General features: G+C 35.2%; 2 protein-coding genes across 6 annotated transcripts in view; both read left to right on the top strand.

The window, feature by feature from the left end:
• Positions 1-369: 369 nt before the first annotated feature.
• LOC139984063 (uncharacterized) lies at positions 370-4,799 on the top strand. Of its 2 annotated transcripts, none has more exons than XM_071997738.1 (2): positions 370-526; positions 2,425-4,799. In XM_071997738.1, exon 2 carries the CDS (start codon positions 2,451-2,453, stop codon positions 4,311-4,313), a length of 1,863 nt encoding a protein of 620 aa, XP_071853839.1. In that variant the 5' UTR covers positions 370-526; positions 2,425-2,450; the 3' UTR covers positions 4,314-4,799. The 2 variants fall into 2 exon arrangements, with proteins under 2 accessions (XP_071853839.1, XP_071853840.1); XM_071997739.1 differs by having other exon boundaries at positions 394-526; positions 2,432-4,799.
• A 5,446-nt stretch (positions 4,800-10,245) lies between these two features.
• LOC139984062 (uncharacterized) overlaps positions 10,246-19,041 on the top strand; it is a 37,829-nt gene continuing 29,033 nt past the window's right edge. For 3 of the 4 annotated variants that reach the window (XM_071997737.1, XM_071997735.1, XM_071997736.1), the window contains exon 1: positions 15,141-16,980. The gene's annotated coding sequence lies outside the window, so the exon portion shown is untranslated. Of the gene's footprint in view, positions 10,388-12,935; positions 16,981-19,041 lie in introns of those variants that run through there. The other variant, XR_011798923.1, reaches the window with a different exon arrangement.

The following is a 19,041-nucleotide window of genomic DNA, read 5'->3' as shown; positions in this document are numbered from 1 at the left end:
AATACTTTTGCAATTATTTTTCTGAACATTATGCAAAGAGGGCAACCCATTCCTTAGGTACAAATGTTAAACTAGTTAAATTTGGTACAAAGTCATTTGGATTTCAATCATAACATACCCCTTCTATTAAGTAAAACAATAATACTTCTTTACATAATATATCCTATTTTTACTGAGGTGAACATTTAACACGTCGACGATACGTGAAAATTCCCATACAATCGGTAAATAGACAATGAAAAATCATTGATCCGTGGCACGCTCTTTTGTATTTGCAGGAATTCCCCTCTATGTTGCACCTTCTTTAGACCCCTTGACCTCAGTGGTTACTTTGTAACACGTCACTACAGGACGTATTGAATTGTACTATACTTGCACACACTGAGTACAGTATAACGTCATGTGAAACGTGATGCCGGTAATTCATACAAGAAAAATGATGGTTAACTGTGTTTTGTTGCAGTTATTTTGTTATGAAGCACATTAGTTTAGACATCAACCTTTGAGGTCTTTACGATAGAATTAGGTAAGTGAGCATTCACTCCAATATGTTTTTAAATGTCTTCTATTGGCCATTTGCTATTAAACAGAAATCGTTCGTTATACTCGCTAGCAAGTAGATCCTCACTGGGAGTATGTACATTGGGTTCCATTGTAACGGCCGTATTCTATTTTGTAGCGCGTTATGGAATGACTAGACACCGGCTTCTGTTAAATTTGTACAGCCTGCAGCTGCCATACTAAAAGGTTCAGAACAGTTGTTTTTTTCAAAAATTCCTAATAAATTGTCAACAGAATGAATCTGGTAACTACTAATAATTGAAACTTCATTTTAAGTCCAAATTTGAATTCCTTGAAGTTCCTTTCTTGAGTTGATCATATGTGGGCAAAATTTTACTTCGAAACATAATTGGAACAAACTTGGAAGTGTTCTAGGCTAATTCAACATCACATCTATCTGGTTAAAGAAATATTGAGGGTTGAATAGAATCAAATGTTTTACGAGGGCAAACCCAACTAACAGTCACCAAACGTTGCTCAGAAGACGATGAAACTGAACTACAGTCATAATGTAAGTAAATGGGGCAGTGAGTATTCTTTTTGATATATATTTGGTATAGCCAGTCTGCTGTGGGTTTTTTGTACGTGATAAACAAAATCAAAGCAAGATTTGCATTAACTCAAAGACTAATCATTTTGGAAAGATGTGAGTAAGTGAAAATATCATTATATACCTTAGAGTATAAAATGTTGAAGATTGGATAGAGCTGATTGAAGTACACTTACTATAACATCTTAAAAGAACATTCACCATCAGTGGCAAAATAACAGTGAGAATGTACTTAAATTTGCATAATGTTTATTAAGAAAAAACTGTCTATAATGCCTTGATACCCATAATTTAACCTGTGTGTAATAACAATTACACTTTTTTTTCCATCTTGTATCAATTACTTTACATCGGGACACTTAAATTTGAATATTCATAAAGTGTTACCCAAATTGGTTTGTGAGGTACGTCCTCTTTATGTGATGTCGGTGCTTAGGTATGTACATATAATGTGTCTCATTATTCATCTAGACTGTTAGAAATACTGTATTTGATATAAAAGAATATCTATATTGCTTGAAGGCTCTCAAATACACATATTATTTATATATACTTGACTTAGTTCTTAGATAATACTCCTACTCCGATTCGCCTAATTACTTGATGTTACACGCTGGACAGTTGCGGTACTTAAAAAAAGGGTTGCCGAGTAATAAAGCAATATATCAGATTAATTTGCTAAAAAAAGAACATGGTTGCAACAGGAAACGTTTAATGTTCTAAAATGGAATTCTAAACGACGTGAATTCACGTCCTAAAAGTGCCAGTCAAGAAACGATGCATCCGTTTTTTGCTTTTAATTTACATCTTCGAGCATACGCTTTAACTGCCGGTATTCTACCGTCAAGAATAATACAAATAATATCACAAAAAGTGGAATATTTCAATACATTGAGGATGGTGATGTTTACCTATGTCCATCGGACCACGAATCCCCTTTTTAACGTACAACAGCCTCGTTGCAACTTCATTTACAAATGGTGTTTCGTTTGTGATTTCATAATGCAGATCCCTCTATCAAAATGGCAACACGTACATATGCTCTGCGTAATGAAGATCCCCGTGCACAGGGACAGGGTGATGGGCTTGGCAACTTGAGGTGCTGACAGTTTCGGCCAAAATAAAGTATTTGCACCCACGAAAGAACTGAGTTCCTAACACAAATTTACATGACTTTTGGCATAATACATCTAAAGCAAATTTAAAAAAAAATAGTTTAATATATTTCTTAACGTCAAGTTCTTGGCAAATGTAAACGCATATTCAGTAATGTAATTACAATATGAAACAATGTTTGGTTAATTTCTTTAAAGATTGCAGAGTCCCGTGAACCAGACCTATGGCTTCGACATTTCCTCTCAAAGACCTGGCAGAGAACTTCTTTCTTTGTTCTGTTTGCTTGGGTCAATTTAAAGAACCGAAGCTGTTACCATGTCTTCATCGATATTGCAGGGATTGCTTAAAAACAGTTATTCAAGCCAGCCATGATGGGACGGTTAAATGTCCATTATGTCAACAGGATTATGTCATACCAGAAAATGGAGTTGATGATTTCAAGACTGACTTTCATATGAAGCGTATGCTTGAGTTTGTAAACTTGCAAAAATTGTTTGAAGATGAGAATGTAAAACAATGTGTGAGTTGTTCAGAAAATACAAAAGTGTCTGTATACTGCTTTAAGTGTAGAAACTTCTTATGTGATCCATGTTACAATGTTCACGTGAACGGTCAAATGTTTACAGATCACCAAACTCATATTCTGAAATTGGATAATGTTGAAGCCAGGAACCTAACACTGGAGAAACTATCGACACTTACGGAAGCTCCCAGGTGCCACATACACATGAAAAAAGAGGCAAAGTTATGTTGCTCTACGTGCCGATATGTACCAGTATGCATAGAATGTATATATAGTAAACACAAAGGTCATGACCTTCAAGACGTATCTGAACTAGCAAATAGTGAAAGAGAAGTTTTGGAAGCAAAACTTGCTGAACTAAACAAACACAGAGACAAACTATACGACTTACCAAACAAAATTAAAACTACGACGCAGAAGCTGAACGAAAATGCCGAGAAAAAGACACACAAGTTAATAAATCAGCACAAGAAACAGACACAAGAGATTATTGGTAAACTTAAAGAATGTACTAAAATACGAACAAGAGGCTTAGAGGAAATAGAAAGCAGAAGAAGAAATAAAGAAGGTCAGATGACTATTAACTTGGAAATTGAATTATGCAAAGTTAGAGATAAGTATGATCAAATTGAGAATAATTTGAAAAGACAATATGACGACGAATACGAGGAGTTTAATCTGAAATGTGATAAAACTGAGGACGCACTCATTTTCAAACTTGATAGCTTAAATGTCTTCCTAAAGGATTTAATAACAACAAAAGACCTGGGTGTTCAGCAAAATAAAGATAAACTGAAACAAATGTCAGATTATCATGACACAATTATTCAACGATACGTGAACTTTACAGCAACGACCTCATCTATTCTTGCTTCTAAGGACGATTGGACAGATGCTCAGTGTATCCCTGACATAAGAGTTGCATGTGAACCTCTGATAGAAGAATTGAAAAAAGACTATCCAGAGTTAGAATCTTTATCTGATTTCTTTATCAGTGATATTACAGATGATTTTAAAGAAAACGTTACGATTGCTCAGCATGAAGAGTCAGTAGTTGATATTGCAGGAATCAAAGCAAAGCATTGGTCGATTAATGGTATTACAAGCAGCGGAGACGGCAATATCGTCATAACTGGCATGGCATCTTCAAGGTACTCGCACATCACTGTGGTCAACAGGAAAGGGGAAATACAACGCCAGGATAACCCAAAGAGTTATAAGGGCATTCGCAATGTATGTCTGTTATCAGAGTTCAAAGTTATGATAGTTGGTAAGTCTGAAATCATCGGCATTTACGATGTGCGTGATGGTGCACTTAGCGAGAAGAAAACTCTTAAGTTCATTACTAGGTGTGTGACTTGTGTAACTACTGATCCTGTGAATAATCATATTATTGTAGGTACCAGCAGCAGATATGTGTATGTATATACTGATCAGTTGATTTACAGTCACAAGATTACCCTACCAGATGAATTCGATATGGCTTTGGATATCACAGTACACAGAGGTTATCTCCTTGTATGTTGCTACTATAGTGATAACGCATATGCATTCACCACGTAGGAATCAGAGAATAAACTATTTTATAAATTCACCAAACCAGATATTGATGGATGCAACTGGGTTCCTCGCAGTGTCTGCATAGACAAGAACGAGTTCATATATATGTTATGGTGTACATACATCTCACATCAGCGGAGTTGTATCCTGGTACAATACAGTCAGGATCGTCGACAGGTATTGACAAGAAGAGTAGATAATGACGCTAGCTGTGTGACAACGATAGAAAAGGATGGGACGGAAAAACTTTTATTAGCAACATCGACTTCAGGGAAAATGTACACGCACGGTCTAGTAGTGACGTAGATAAAGGTAGCTATTTCAACGTATTATAAGGAAGAACCATAGGTGCATTTAAACTAACTTCAGAATTTTTTTTTCATCGAGAAATACGACTCTTACATTTTCAGGCTATAACAAACGTTTTATTATTTTATTTGTTTGATTATTTATGTTTTTTTTTCTTTCCAACAGATAATATTTAAAAATGTAAGGGTATGAAATATATTACACATTGTGTATTTCAATAGCTGGTTGTAAGCAGTGAGGTTAAAGTAGTAGCTCCCTGTTAAAGATATTTCACAAAGTGAGATCTTTTAACTCTTGTACACGTCCAAGTTGTCTGCGAGAATAGTCCGTGTGTGGAAGAGAGGTCCGCTGGAATGTAAACTATGGCAGTGACTAGAATTTACTAATCGAGATACAGATATTTCTGTATTGATTACAGGGATACATTAAGGCGATTGTTACGATACACAGCTGATTGGGCTTGTTGTACTTAACCGGTACATCATAGCCACATTATTTGATACCACCATAAAAAATAATGCAAACTAATGATTGAAAAGCATCGATGTATATAGGCATGGACACCGGTCAGCTTGTGTCGAATTTTGGAGTGATGATGACGCCTTTCCTATATCTATATCTATATTATACCATATTTTAATTTACCACGGCATAAACTTATTATCATGTGCATTTGATGGAGTTTGATATGACCCACAGATAATACGGCGATGAGAAAAAAGATTATGCTAAAGACTTTGCATCATTGATGTTTTGATTTTATGATATTCTAAATTTGTTCGCGAGGATATGGTTTGAGTGTTCTTACACTTGATTCGTAATACCCACGTTACTCCATTTAACACTAAATTTAATGTCTTTATTTCTTATTCCTTCTTTTATGGGTATACCGAATGCAGTGTGTTTAAGCTTTTTGATAGAATGTGCAGTGAGCTTTTCAGTTATGTTGTATTATGCATTGATTCATATACATGGCAGTTTAAAGTTTTACAACAGGTGAAATCTACTCCCCGATACCATCCAACCGTCCTTCATGGCACAGAAATATGCATGACCGCAGGGCTAATTGCTGCCGTCAGACAACAGTAATTTATTAACATGTTTAATGTTTGACTGTTATGTAAGTATATAATTGTCTTATATGTCTTGTTACAATAAAGCCAAGTCCTGTCCAATCTATAAGATAACTGCTGTAAAACCGGACCACCATATTTTGTTATTTATTTCTACCAATTCGAAAGCAAAAATATACGTAAAATACAATTACAAATAATGTGAAAGTAACAACATAAAGAAATTGATACAGTAACTGAATGGTAGGGGGAACCAAAAATAAGCATAGCTTTTCATATTAATATGCGTTGATTGAATGTGCTATATACAACGAAATGACATGTGACTTGATTTGATTTGATTTAAAATTGACTTGAAACTTGAATTAAATATATTTCGCATATACATAGACATACAAAAACAGTGCAGTAACGGTATATACAGGATACTAGAAAAAATGTTTATCAAAGCTAGTAACCCTAGTGTTTGTTGACTTAGTTCTATGTATTTTGAAGGTCGCGAGTACAAACTCGTTACATCGTTACGTTAACAAAACAAAACAAAAGTAGAGGTTTGTAAGCTCTCTTCTCCTTCTTCATGGTTACTCCGTTTCTAGTCTCGATATACTTCGTTATGTTGTTTTTATCCTTACTTAAGATCTCCCGTTCTCATTGGCCATGCCAATCTAAAGATAAATGTCATATATGAACAATGTCTTCTAAATTACTAAATTAACGGAATCAAAGAAAGTATCAGGATATTCAAATAAACAGTGAGATTAAAGTTTAAATTTTTTTATTCTCATGGGTGACTTTAATACTGATATATTTTTATTTCCCTAATTCTGTGGTGGTAGAATAACTTTGCCTGAAAACAAAACCAGCTAATTTAATACGCTAAAATAATACCTTGTTTACGTTTTGCGTTGCGTTGGGCTGATATGAGAACAAATGCATCGATGGTGTTATTGTGTAACTTAAAGCATTTTGTTGTATAAATCATTTGCGATTCAAAAGTGTATTTTCTGAATTTTAGCAGCATTTGAGCGATTTGATTTTTCAGCACAGTTTTCTATATTCTTCAATATTGTTGTAATTAAACTATATAAGAAATATAAAACTTTTTAGTAAGCAAAGGAGACTGTAGTTTCTAGCAACACATATGATCGACAGAAATTTACATACGTACGTGATATCGTGTCACATGTATATGTTCAATGCATAAGATGCACGCGATCGCTTACTATTACAGTACTACATGGCTACTTAGTCAAGGATTGTTTCCTAGCTCAGGTCCCAAACAGGATACGTCGGATTTTTTTCAAGTTTCAGTGATTGACGTGCAAGTAACTAGACAGCGGGAATAGGTCATAGGTTATTGCAAAGACAATTGTTCTGGCTTTATTTATTTAACGCTATTACACAATTGTAGACATATGTCTACATACTAGCGGGACATTACAATAGAAATAGTCACTGAGACTAGCCTTCATTGAAAAGGTAGACCACGGTGAATACTTTTCTTGTATTTGCATATACCATGTATTGTAATCCTTGTGAAATTATATGTTGGCAAAGGCTATTGTTTCTTACTTGGAAAACACCGAACATTAGAGACGATAAAATGTAGTTTAGAGAATATATAAAGACAACTACCAAACGTCTCGTTTTGACATATGCTGTGGGCATCAAACAGCTTGTTTGATCAACATTTGGAAGAAGCCCTTATATTCTATTCTATATACTATAGAAGCGATAGAAGATGAACTTAAAGGAATAGTTGGTCTTATCCAAAATTACTCAGTCGCGACGTAATCTATATTAAACCCTCTCGTCAGCTTTCGTTGCATCTCTTCCCTAAATCCTAAATTCAGCTGTCGATGCCATTGGTGTAAATGAAGAGCCCTCTTTCTGTGATATGTATCTAGAAATAGACAGAGAAAATGTTACGTTAAACTAGCTAATACAAACTTAATACTCATTTAAGTGCTTTTATATATCATTAACAGGTTTTAAATCATAATAGAAAAACAATCCTTTACGTCTTGAATGTTCCTCAATCAATGTTTGGTGAAAGTTATTAATAAAGTGCATTAAGCGAGTACAGTACTTTGTTTACTCTCCTGCTTTTCTTTGATCCTCTGTGCCACTATCTACAAAGTGGCATGAAAATCATTGGGTTCGGGTATCATTCTTACTACAGTATCCCAAATCGTATATTGGAAAATGCAACATTTCATGTCAAAGGTTTGACTGCTTAATCTCAAACATTCAATTTTTGTCGCGAATTGTGACCAGGTTTATTTCAGAAATTCCACTATTTTTTTTCCACACATTATTACCTTTGATAAAGAAAGTTTTTAAAAAATCTTCTTTTCAATATCCATTAACATTGTACATTTCGAGGTGACGGTTAGAATTAAATTTCTAATTTATTTTTAAATTTTTTAAACATATTATAGACGGATTATGAGGTACACGAAATAAAAATATATATATCATTTGACTGATTGGCTCCCTTTTGTGTAATTCCAGCATTGTCGGGGAGAGCATCGTTAGATAAGTGAATGCATAGAAATTAACATACTGCGATCAGCTCTGTCATCTTGAAACTTGAGGAAAGAAAGTATCATGGGCTTATTGTAGACCACGTGCAAGGAAGACCTGTCCAGCTGATGTCCGCCATAGGTTTAACTTCAACTTCCACTTCCAAAAGCAAGTTAACCTTTACAGTCTAATCTTATTAGTAGTAAAGTAATGGTTTTGTTCCTATGTGGTTATTCTTCCTTTATTCACTCCCTTTATCGCACTCTTCTATATTCGTTCAACATATCATGTTGATATTAATTCATATCAAGTCTGGAACATATACTCTGTACTTCAACTTTATATGAATATGATATAGCCCTCACATAATCAGTTCTGATGGGCACGATGAACGACCAAGCCGAAGTGACAGCGTTTGAATTAGTATTGTCGTAGCCTTACGACTCAGCCAATCGATAACACTACATATTGCCACATTAAAGCTTTAATGTGTTTTCGACTCATATATTTCCTTTACAGACGACCTTACGTCGGTGCAGGGATTCCTATATGTCTAAAAATCATACATTTGAAACTTCAAAGATAGATTTTGTAAAAAATTATTTCCTTTTTTCAGATTCTCTAACTTACCCGTCAGTCAGTGCTCTCTCGCGGCTTTGTAACTTTGTCTCCTATTTGTATAAGAGTACGTCTGTTGCTTTGACCCTATTTTCCAACAAACTTTCCGAAGATGTGGGAGGATTCAGCTCTCGTTTGTAGCTTTATTCTAAATGGCATAGGTATTAATACCATCCGCCTTGTCACGCGATGGCAAATAATATTTCCACAAAAAGTGTTTCATCTAATATAAATGTAATTGAGATTGTGATCAGCGCAATCATTCAGTGGAATCTCAGACTGCATCCAGCATGATGTCCATTTATATCAAAACTGAGACGCGATCCCCGCAATATGCTTAATAATTATTAGTAATGTATACTAAGTATTTGTACATTATTATTTCGCATTTTAAAATCTTGTCAACTGTTATTTCAGTTCGGCAAAACCGTACTGAAATGGTTCTACGGTAACATAATAGTTCCATCGTTCTACTCTTATGTTGACTTTTGCTACAGTACATTTAACTGTGCTGCGAACTGTGTACAGCGATTATCAATTGTGTGCCCTGTTGTACCACAGAGTTATAATTACGCCGCGTTAAATAGTTGCTAGTTCCTAATGAGTCGTAGTAATTCTAGGAGGGTTTGTAAATGTGAAGAAACAGTGGAATTTAGACGTCAAAGTTTGTATTTTGAGGCATATTTAGACTGTATGTTATGCCTATAGAAGTAGCCCCAAATGCATCATTTGCTAATAAATACTTGAGGTTTCATTGGGAGGTTGGAGTGAAGGTACATGCGTGTTAGTACTTTCCTTCCCCGGCGGAAATGCAACAAATCCCCCGACTGAACCGTATTCCTCCCTCTCCTCCCCCACCCCCGGCTAACGAAATTTGTGCGGACTAGTTATTCATTCTATCACGCAGCCTGCTTTGGAAGACGAACGTTTTTCAAATCTAAGCAGAATTATAATGTTATAATTATTCAGTGTGAAGCATCTACGCATTACAGAACAAAATAATAATTTTTCAAATTTTGTCTGAAATTATGCAATGAAGCCAAACCCATTCCTTTGGTGCAAATGTTAGCCTGGCGAAATTTGGTACACAATCATTTTGTTATTAGGTCATAAAATATTCCCTTCTAAATATTAACCAATAATACCTCTTTACAGAATATAACCTTTTCAAACTAAGTCAACATTTAGCACGTCGACGATACGTGAAAGTTTCTATACAATCTGTAAATAGACTATGAAAAATCGCTGATTCGTGACACGGCCTACTGACCTTGGATATTGTCCCCTTTTCCAGGAATTCACCTTTATGTTGACAACTTCATTAGATCCTGAACTCAGTGATTTATTTGTAGTACGTCACTACATGGCGTGTTAATTATATTACACTTGAATACCCACACAGTACAGTATAACCTCATGTAAACATGATACCGGTGATTCATACAATTAAGATGATTATAAACTGTGTTTCGTTGCAGTTGTTGTTATTTTGTTTTGAAGCACACCATTTTTGACATCAACCTTTGTGTGCGGTCTTTACGATAGAAATAGGTAAGTGAACAGACACCAATATACTGAAATCGAAACTTCAGTAAAAGTTCAAATTTAAATATAATTTAAGTACCTTTCTTGGATTGAAGTAGGCAAAGTTTCATTTCAAAACATAATTGTAACAACGTTTTAATTGTTTTAGGCATTTAATTCAACATCACATCTATCTAGTTAAAGACATATTGAGGGTTGAATAGAATCAAATGTTTTACGAGATAAAACACAATGAAAAGTCACCAAGTTGTTCACGGTAGACGATGAAACGAGACTACAGTCATACTGTAAGTACATTGGACAGTGAGCCTTCATTCGACGGGTATATCCAGTCTGCTTTGAGGTTTGTGTACAATATATACGTGATCAACAAAATCAAAGCAAGATTTGCATCAACCCAATGACTATTAATTTTGGAAAGATGAAACTAAGTGAACATTTTATTATATGCCTTTCAGTGTTAAATGATGTAGGTTGAATATAATTCATTTAGCATATTAATCGTTCATGAAACGTTCTCTTTTAACGGCATAAATAGCTAGTAGTGCCGTTCATTCGATTAACATTGAACAAATATTGGTAAAACGATAGTCCACTCCAAACATTGTGTTTTAAGATTTTCTTACCACGGGAACTTCACTTTTTTAATGCAGGTATCTTTTTTGGGTAGAAACTAGATATAAAAGGGGTTTAAGCTATACTAGATGTACGATACAAATAACCTGCTTATAATGATGAATTCGAAGTTAATGATAAGTTACGTAGCGACGTGCGCAAACGGGTATAAACATGGATTTTTTGCTCTGCCAGTTTATTTTCCATCCTCGTTTCATTCGATATTTCTGTTGGGGGGGGGGGGAGGGGTAGGGCAAGATCACCCAGGCTAATGCCACTGGCTCCTAAATATATGTGTAAGGCAAGCGTAATTTTATAATAGCCTACACAAGATACTGTTGCTAGCCATCAGTCAGACGGATAATCTTGATAATACACAACAGCTGTGGATCAAAGCTTATATTTTAAAACATCAATAATACTGTTAACAAGCGGAATACATTTATGAAAGAAATGTTGTTGCCTGGATTAATCATGGCTACACTAGCAAAATGAAAATTTCAAGTAAAAGGAAAACTGTTGACGAAATGTTAATGTGGCATGTCGTTTGTATATATATGATAACAATGTTTCATTGCTAAACTAACAGATCAATGTTATAAAACATGTGCATTGTTAATTAACATTAACTGTCCGTTCTTTAAAATAAAAGCCGTTATTGAAGTAAAATTACAATAACACCGTCGATTAACGTTCACCATTATTGCCAGAATGATAATGAGAATAAACAATAACATAATGTTTATTAAGAATATGATACCAATTATTTAAGCTGTGTGTGAGAAGAACTACACTTAAGTACCATTTAGTATCAGTTACCGCCTATCCGGACACAAACATTTGTATATTCATTATGAAGTGTTACCAAAAGTTTGTGGGCTACGTCCTCTTTATGTGCTTTCGGTGCTACAGTATGCACATCTTATATGTATTATTATTCATCCAGACTGCTAAAAATATTGCATTTGATATAAAAAAATATCTTTACTGCTTGAAAACTGTGTTGTATGTGCCAAAATTAAGGTGACCGCGTTCAATATTATCACAAATACACACATTTTATATAGAGTTGACTTAGCTCTTACAAAATCATTACACCTACACCTTGGTCGCCTAATAAGTTGGTGTAAGACGCTGGAAAGTTGCGGTAATTACACGAAATGGGTTTCCAAGTAAAACAGCAACAGTAGGAAACGTTTACTGTTTACCGTTTACTTAAACGGAATTCTAAACCACTTGTTTCACGGTTTAAAAGTTCAAGTTAAAAAGTTACACCCGTTTTTCACGAACTTTATTTTATTACCTTTCAGTGCTGCCGGTATTCTACCGTAATATACAACACTGAATTTTAACAGATCGCATTATCCTCAAAATTTGGAAGTAGCCCTAAAACTAGCAAATATGAATGGATAAAATAATATCATTAGAATTGAGACATTTCGCTATTCGTAAATACTGGTGATGCTTCCCTATGTCCATCGGCACCTGAATCCCCCTTTTTTTATTTACAATAATGACTTTGCAACTTCATTTAAAAAATGCTGCACATATTTGTTTCTTGTCGTCAGCGACTTTCTTTCTTTCTTTCTTTCTCATAACAATTCTTTATCAAATGACATGGTAATATCTTCCACAACACCATACACATGATCTGTGTAATGTAGATCCCCGTGTATAGGGACACGATGGGGGTTCTGCAACTTGGGGTGCTAACAGTTTTTGTCAAATAGTAGTTATTTGTACCCACGAAAGATCTGAAATTACCAACACAAATTTCTAAGACTTTTGACGTAATACAGCTAGAGCAACATAAAAAATTCTTTCATGTTTCTCTTTCCTTAAAGTTTTTGGCAAAATAAAACGCATGTTAGTAATTAGAAGAGGAATAATACAGCAATTGTGTGTTAAATTCTATATTATTTGAAAAATTAAATTGCAGTCTCGTGAACCGGACGTATGGCTTCGACATTTCCTCTCAAAGACCTGGCAGAGAACTTCTTTCTGTGTGCTGTTTGTTTGAAGCAATTTAGAGAACCAAAGATGTTACCATGTCTTCATCGATATTGCAGGGATTGCTTAAATACAGCTATTCAAGCCAGTCAAGATAGGACGGTTAAATGTCCATTTTGTCAACAGGATTATGTCATACCGGAAAATGGAGTAGATGATTTCAAGACTGACTTTCAAATGATGAGTATGATTGAGTTTGTAAACTTGCAAAAATTGTTTGAAAATGAAACCGTCAAACAATGTGTGAGTTGTTCAGAAAATACAAAAGTGCTTGCATACTGCTTTAAGTGTAGAGACTTTTTATGTGATAAATGTTACAAGGTTCACGTGAAAAATAAAATGTTCACAGAACACCAAACTCATATTCTGAAATTGGATACTATTGAGGCCAGGAACCTTACGCTGGAGAAACTAACGACACTTACGGAAAATCCCAGGTGCCACATACACAAGACAAAAGAAGCAAAGTTATGTTGCTGTACGTGCCGACAGGTACCAGTATGCATAGTCTGTATATATAGTAAACACAAAGGTCATGACCTACAAGACGTATCTGAACTAGCAAAACGTGAAAGAGAAGTCTTGACACCAAAACTTGCGGAACTAAACAAACACAAAGACAAACTATACGACTTACCAAACAAAATTGAAACTACTATGCACAAGTTGAACGAAAATGCCAAGAAAAAGACACATAAGTTGATAAATCAGCACCTGAACCAGACGCAGAAGATTAATGATAAACTTGATGCATGTACTGAATTACGAAAAAGAGGCTTAAAGGATATAGAAAGCAGAAGAAGAGATAAAGATGGTCAGATAAACATTAATTTAGAAGAGGAATTAAACCAAGTGAGAGGGAAATATGATAAAATTAGGAAAACAGTGAAAAAACAATATAACGACGAATACGAGGAGTTTAATCAGAAATGTGATAAAACTGAGTGCGCACTCATTAGCAAACTTGATAGCTTAAATTTCTGCCTAAAGGAATTAATGACAACCAAAGATTTGCGTGTAAAAACAAATAAAGATGAGCTGAAAAAAATGTCAGATTATTGTCACACGATTATCAAACGATACGAGAACTTTACATCAACGACCTCATCTATTCTTGCTGCTAAAGACGATTGGACAGACGCTCAGTGTATTCCTGATATTAGAGCAGCATGTGAAACTCTGATAGACGAATTGAAAAAAGAATATCCAGAGTTAGAATCTGTATCTGATTTCTTTATCAGTGATATAACGGATGTTTTTAAAGACAACGTAACGATTGCTCAGCATGAAGAGTCAGTGGTTGATATTGCAGGAATCAAAGGTAGGCATAGTTGGATCTCTGGTATTACCAGCAGCGGAAATGGCAACATCGTCGTAACTGGTATGACAACTGGGTTCTTGCACATCATTGTGGTCAACAGGAAAGGAGAAATACAACGGCAGGATCTGCTCAAGTATGCTACGATCAAGTCTTTTGCATGGTGTTCTTGCTGCCCTTTATCAGAGTTCAAAGTAATAACAGTTTGTACCTCTGGCAACATCGGAATTTACGATGTACGTGATGGTGCATCTAGCATGAAGCACATTGGTGACGTCGTTACCAAGTGGCAATTTAATCGGCAACCGAGTTGTGTAACGATTGATCCTGTAAAAAGTCATATTATTGTCGGTACTAACAGCAGAGATGTGTATGTATTTACTGATCAGTTGATTTACAGTCACGTGATTACCCTTCCAGATGTAGTCGATAGGGCTTTTGATATCACTGCACATAGAGGTAATATTATTGTCTGTTGCAATGATAGAGCATATGCAGTCACCATGAAGGAATCACTGAGTAAGCTAATGTATGAATTCACCACACCAGATATTGATGGATGCAAGTGGAGTCCTCGCAGTGTCTGCACAGACAAGAACGAGTTCATATACATGTTATGGTGTACACGCATGTTATATCAGCGGGTATGCATCCTGGTACAATACAGTCAGGATGGTCGACAGCTATTGACACTGAGAGTAGATGATAACGCTAGCTGTGTGACAACGCTAGAAAAGAATGGGACCGAAAACCTTGTATTATCAACATCGACTTCAGGAAAGCTGTACACATACGGTCTTGTAGTGATATAGATTAAGGTATATATTTAATCGTATAATTAGACAGAACCTTAGAAGGTGCATTTAAACTAAATTCAGATTTGTTTTCATCGAGAAATACGATTTCTACATTTTCTATAACAAACGTTTGATTTATTTTGTTTGTTTGATTATTTCCTTTCCAACAAATAATATCCAAAAACAACATGAGTATGAACTATATTCATTTATATAATTCAGCAGTTGGCTGTAAGTAGTTCCCTGGTTGAGATATTTCACATAGTGAGGGCAGTTCACTCTTTTACACGTCCAAGTTGCCTGCGAGAATAATGCGTGTATGGAGGAGAGGTCCCCTAGAATGTAAACTAAAGCAATGACTAGAATGTTATAATCAAGGTACAGATATTTTTGTAATAAATACACTAAAGCAATCCTGCACCCTACATCCTTCCTCTGAACAAACAAGTTCAGTTGAAGTAGTAGTCGATATGTATTGAATTAGTTTTAAATGACAGAACAGTCCATTGATTCCACTTGCAGCAGGTGTAGGTATCCTTTTTTACAGCTTGTAGCTTGTAGCTTGAAATATCTAATTGCCCCTACCCCACCCCATAATACGTGTATGGTCTATTTTGGGAACAGTTAAACCAGGCTGATAAAAAGAAATACAAAATCACGACCTCTCACCCTACCCCCCAAAATGAAGTTGACTATCATGCGGTACTTCTTCAAGAATTTAATCTTTATCCCATGTTTGGAATCAAAAGTTTTATGTCACACTCTTGCAAAAGGCAAAAGATTCATTATCAAATCCATTTTCTGCAAAACAAATTTAATGCAAGCAGTATAGTTTGTGAATATACTTCATGTAATATTCATGAAGTTGGTATGTTTGATTTAGAAATAAAATTCGCTTCCATGAACATCACTCCATAGTACCTTATGAAGGTGCTACATTTATTTCATACTTCTGTGAAGTGCTAACATTACTTTACAACAATACCTTTAAATCTGCTTTAAGTCTACACTGTTTATTAGGCCAAACTTAATTAAAATAATCAAATTGACAGCTTGTTTGTGTAAATTTACTTATCAATTTTGCACCCACACTAGTTTGGATCAAGGTTAATTGCCCAGGTTGATTCTCTCATTGGCCTAGTTTACATCTTACTTTAATTTACTGTAATGTCTGTTTAAGCAACACAGCACTTCTAGTTTTCATATGTCACCCTACCTTCCTGCAGTTTTGCTTATTTAAATATTGTTCAGCTTGACCAAACAGGAATTTGCTGTATTCCATGACGATGTATATCCGACGTTTAAGAAATAACCAGTTAAAATGGATACTTGGTTTTCAAAATCACGTGGGTGGGAGCAATTGTGTTAAGTCTAAGGCATTGGCTGTAAACGATAGAACTCTTGAGATTATGTGGGTGAAAACTATTAAAGTGTTAATAATATGAATATCAGTGGGCTTAGAATAGACCGAAGTAGTTAAGGGATTAAGTTAACATTTAGCACGTCGACGTTACCAAAAGATTTCCATACAATCGGTAAATAGACTATGAAAAATCGTTGATCCGTGACACGCCCTGCTGACCTTGGATATTGTCCCTTTTTTCAGGAATTCCCCTCTACCTTGACAACTTCATTAGATCCTGACCTCAGTGATTACGTTGTAGTAAGTCACTACAGGGCGTGTTGATTGTATTATACTTGAATACCTACATAGTATAACCCCATGTAACCATGATACCGGTGATTCATACAATTAAAAAGATAGTAAATCTGTGTTTCGTTGCGGGTGTTGTTATTTTGTCTTGTATCAAATTATTTTTGACATCAACCCATGCGTGAGATCTTTACGATAGAATAAGGTAAGTGAACATTCACTCCGACATATTATTTTAATGTCTGCAATTGGTCATTTGCCATGAAACAGAAATCGTTAGATCTATGCAAGTGATCGGCCAGTAATAACTTCCTCGTTGGGAGTCTGTATATTGGGTTCATTGTAAGGGCCGTATACTATACTGTAGCGCGTTATTGAGTTGACTAGGGTGGGGTTGATGTTTGTTCTTCCTGCAGCTGTCATACTAAACATATACATTTCAATCATGATGGTGCAGAACAATTTCCGCATTTTAATGAATTGAAAATCAGTGATTTCTAATAAAATGTCAACCGAATGAATCTGGTAACTTCTGAAAATCGAAACTTCAGTAAAAGTCCAAATTTGACTATAATTTAAGTACTTTTTTAGATTTAAATAAGTAAAGTTTAATTTCAAAACATAATTATAACAACGTTCGAAGTGTTCTAGGCTAATTCAACATCACATCTATCTAGTAAAAGACATATTGAGGGTTGAATGTAATCAAATGTTTTACGAGGGAAACCACAATTAACAGTCACTAAATTGACGATGAAACGAAACTGCAGTCATACTGAACTTACATGGGACAGTGAGCCTTCATTTGACGGGTATAGCCAGTCTGCTGTGGGGTTTGTGTACAATATATACGTGATAAACAAGATCAAAGCAAGATTTGCATCAACCCAATGACTGTTAATTTTGAAAACATGAAGTAAGTGACCATTATTATCATATTCCTTTCAGGGTAAAATGATGTAGGTTGCATATAATTCATTTAGTATATTAATCGTTCATAAACCATCTCTTTTAACGGCATAAATAGCTAGCACTGTGGTTAATTTTGAATAATATTGAGTAAATAGTGGTAAAACGCTAATCCACTCCAAACATTGTGTTTAAAGATTTTCTTAAAACGGGAATTACATTTTTCTTTAATGGAAGCCTCTTTTCGGGCAGAGACTAGATATAAAAGGAGGGTGAGTTATATTTGGGTTATGATATGAAAAACTTGCGTATAATGCTAAAATGGAAGTTAAATGGTAAACTCTTAACTTATGCAGTGACCTGCACGAAGGTGTATGGACATCGGGAGGGGAAATTTAACGCCTGTCTCAATTCTCAAAATGGCTATGGCCTTTGATATAATAACAATATCGATCATTCACAGGAGCAGAGCAGTACGTGTGGGTAGGTAGCATGGTGGGCTCATAAATGACGCACTTAAGGATTTGAATAACGATGTCTATCAAGGAAAAATCCAAATCACTCAACTGTATGTGTTTTTCATATGTGTTGTTCCTCAGAAATGTTATGATCTCAAAATATTTAAGGTCCTGTGCTTATGCACTGTACAATCGAGCAGAATTTGACCACAAAATGTCTGCCGTGTCAAGTTCTTTCATACCCCTAAGTTGACACATTCTTCGGTAAGCTAACTGTAGTGTAGGCCTTAGTCTAAATCCATTGACTTTAGATGCTGTTTGCTATGCTCTGAGCCTCTAAGCTCAGACAGGTCAGGTCCCAGAGAGTAGTGTTATCATATTGAGGTAATGTTGGTTATTTTTAGGGTGTAAAATTTCCAAATGCCCAAAAGACTTGCAAAACTGGGTGGAGGGTGTTAAAAAGCTTTAAAAATACCACAATTTGGTCAGCAAATAGCTGAAATGGATTCATACTCATGAAATATGTGATTCTGCTTGACTGCAAAAAGTTTAGGTGGCCTGATGTATCGTTGCTATTAACAATTGAAGGTGCGTCAATTACGGGGGTGCGTCAATTATGAAGCCTTTACTATACACACAGATATGCCATATATCTTTATTAATTGACCCAACTGGAGGTGTTATATTAATGACGACAAACAAGTTCGCATGATGTGCGGAGTGTTGGTTTAAAGTGTCATTCAATGAATCAAATTTAAAATGTTCAGAGTAATGTTGCTCTTTGCTAACATGACTAAAGAAGAAACCTAATGAGTACTATATCACGCGCTGCTATAACAACAAGTCGCCAACCAAGAATTAATATTTATTTTCTACATATTTTACTTTGCCAATTTCTT

The sequence above is a fragment of the Apostichopus japonicus genome, chromosome 17 (genome assembly GCF_037975245.1).
Source record: "Apostichopus japonicus isolate 1M-3 chromosome 17, ASM3797524v1, whole genome shotgun sequence".
Lineage (NCBI taxonomy): Eukaryota > Metazoa > Echinodermata > Holothuroidea > Aspidochirotida > Stichopodidae > Apostichopus > Apostichopus japonicus.
This window is presented reverse-complemented; position numbering and strand designations above follow the sequence as displayed.

Coding starts and splice junctions, on each gene's coding strand:
- LOC139984063 (XM_071997738.1), top strand. CDS start 2,451: ATGGCTTCGACATTTCCTCTCAAAGACCTGGCAGAGAACTTCTTTCTT.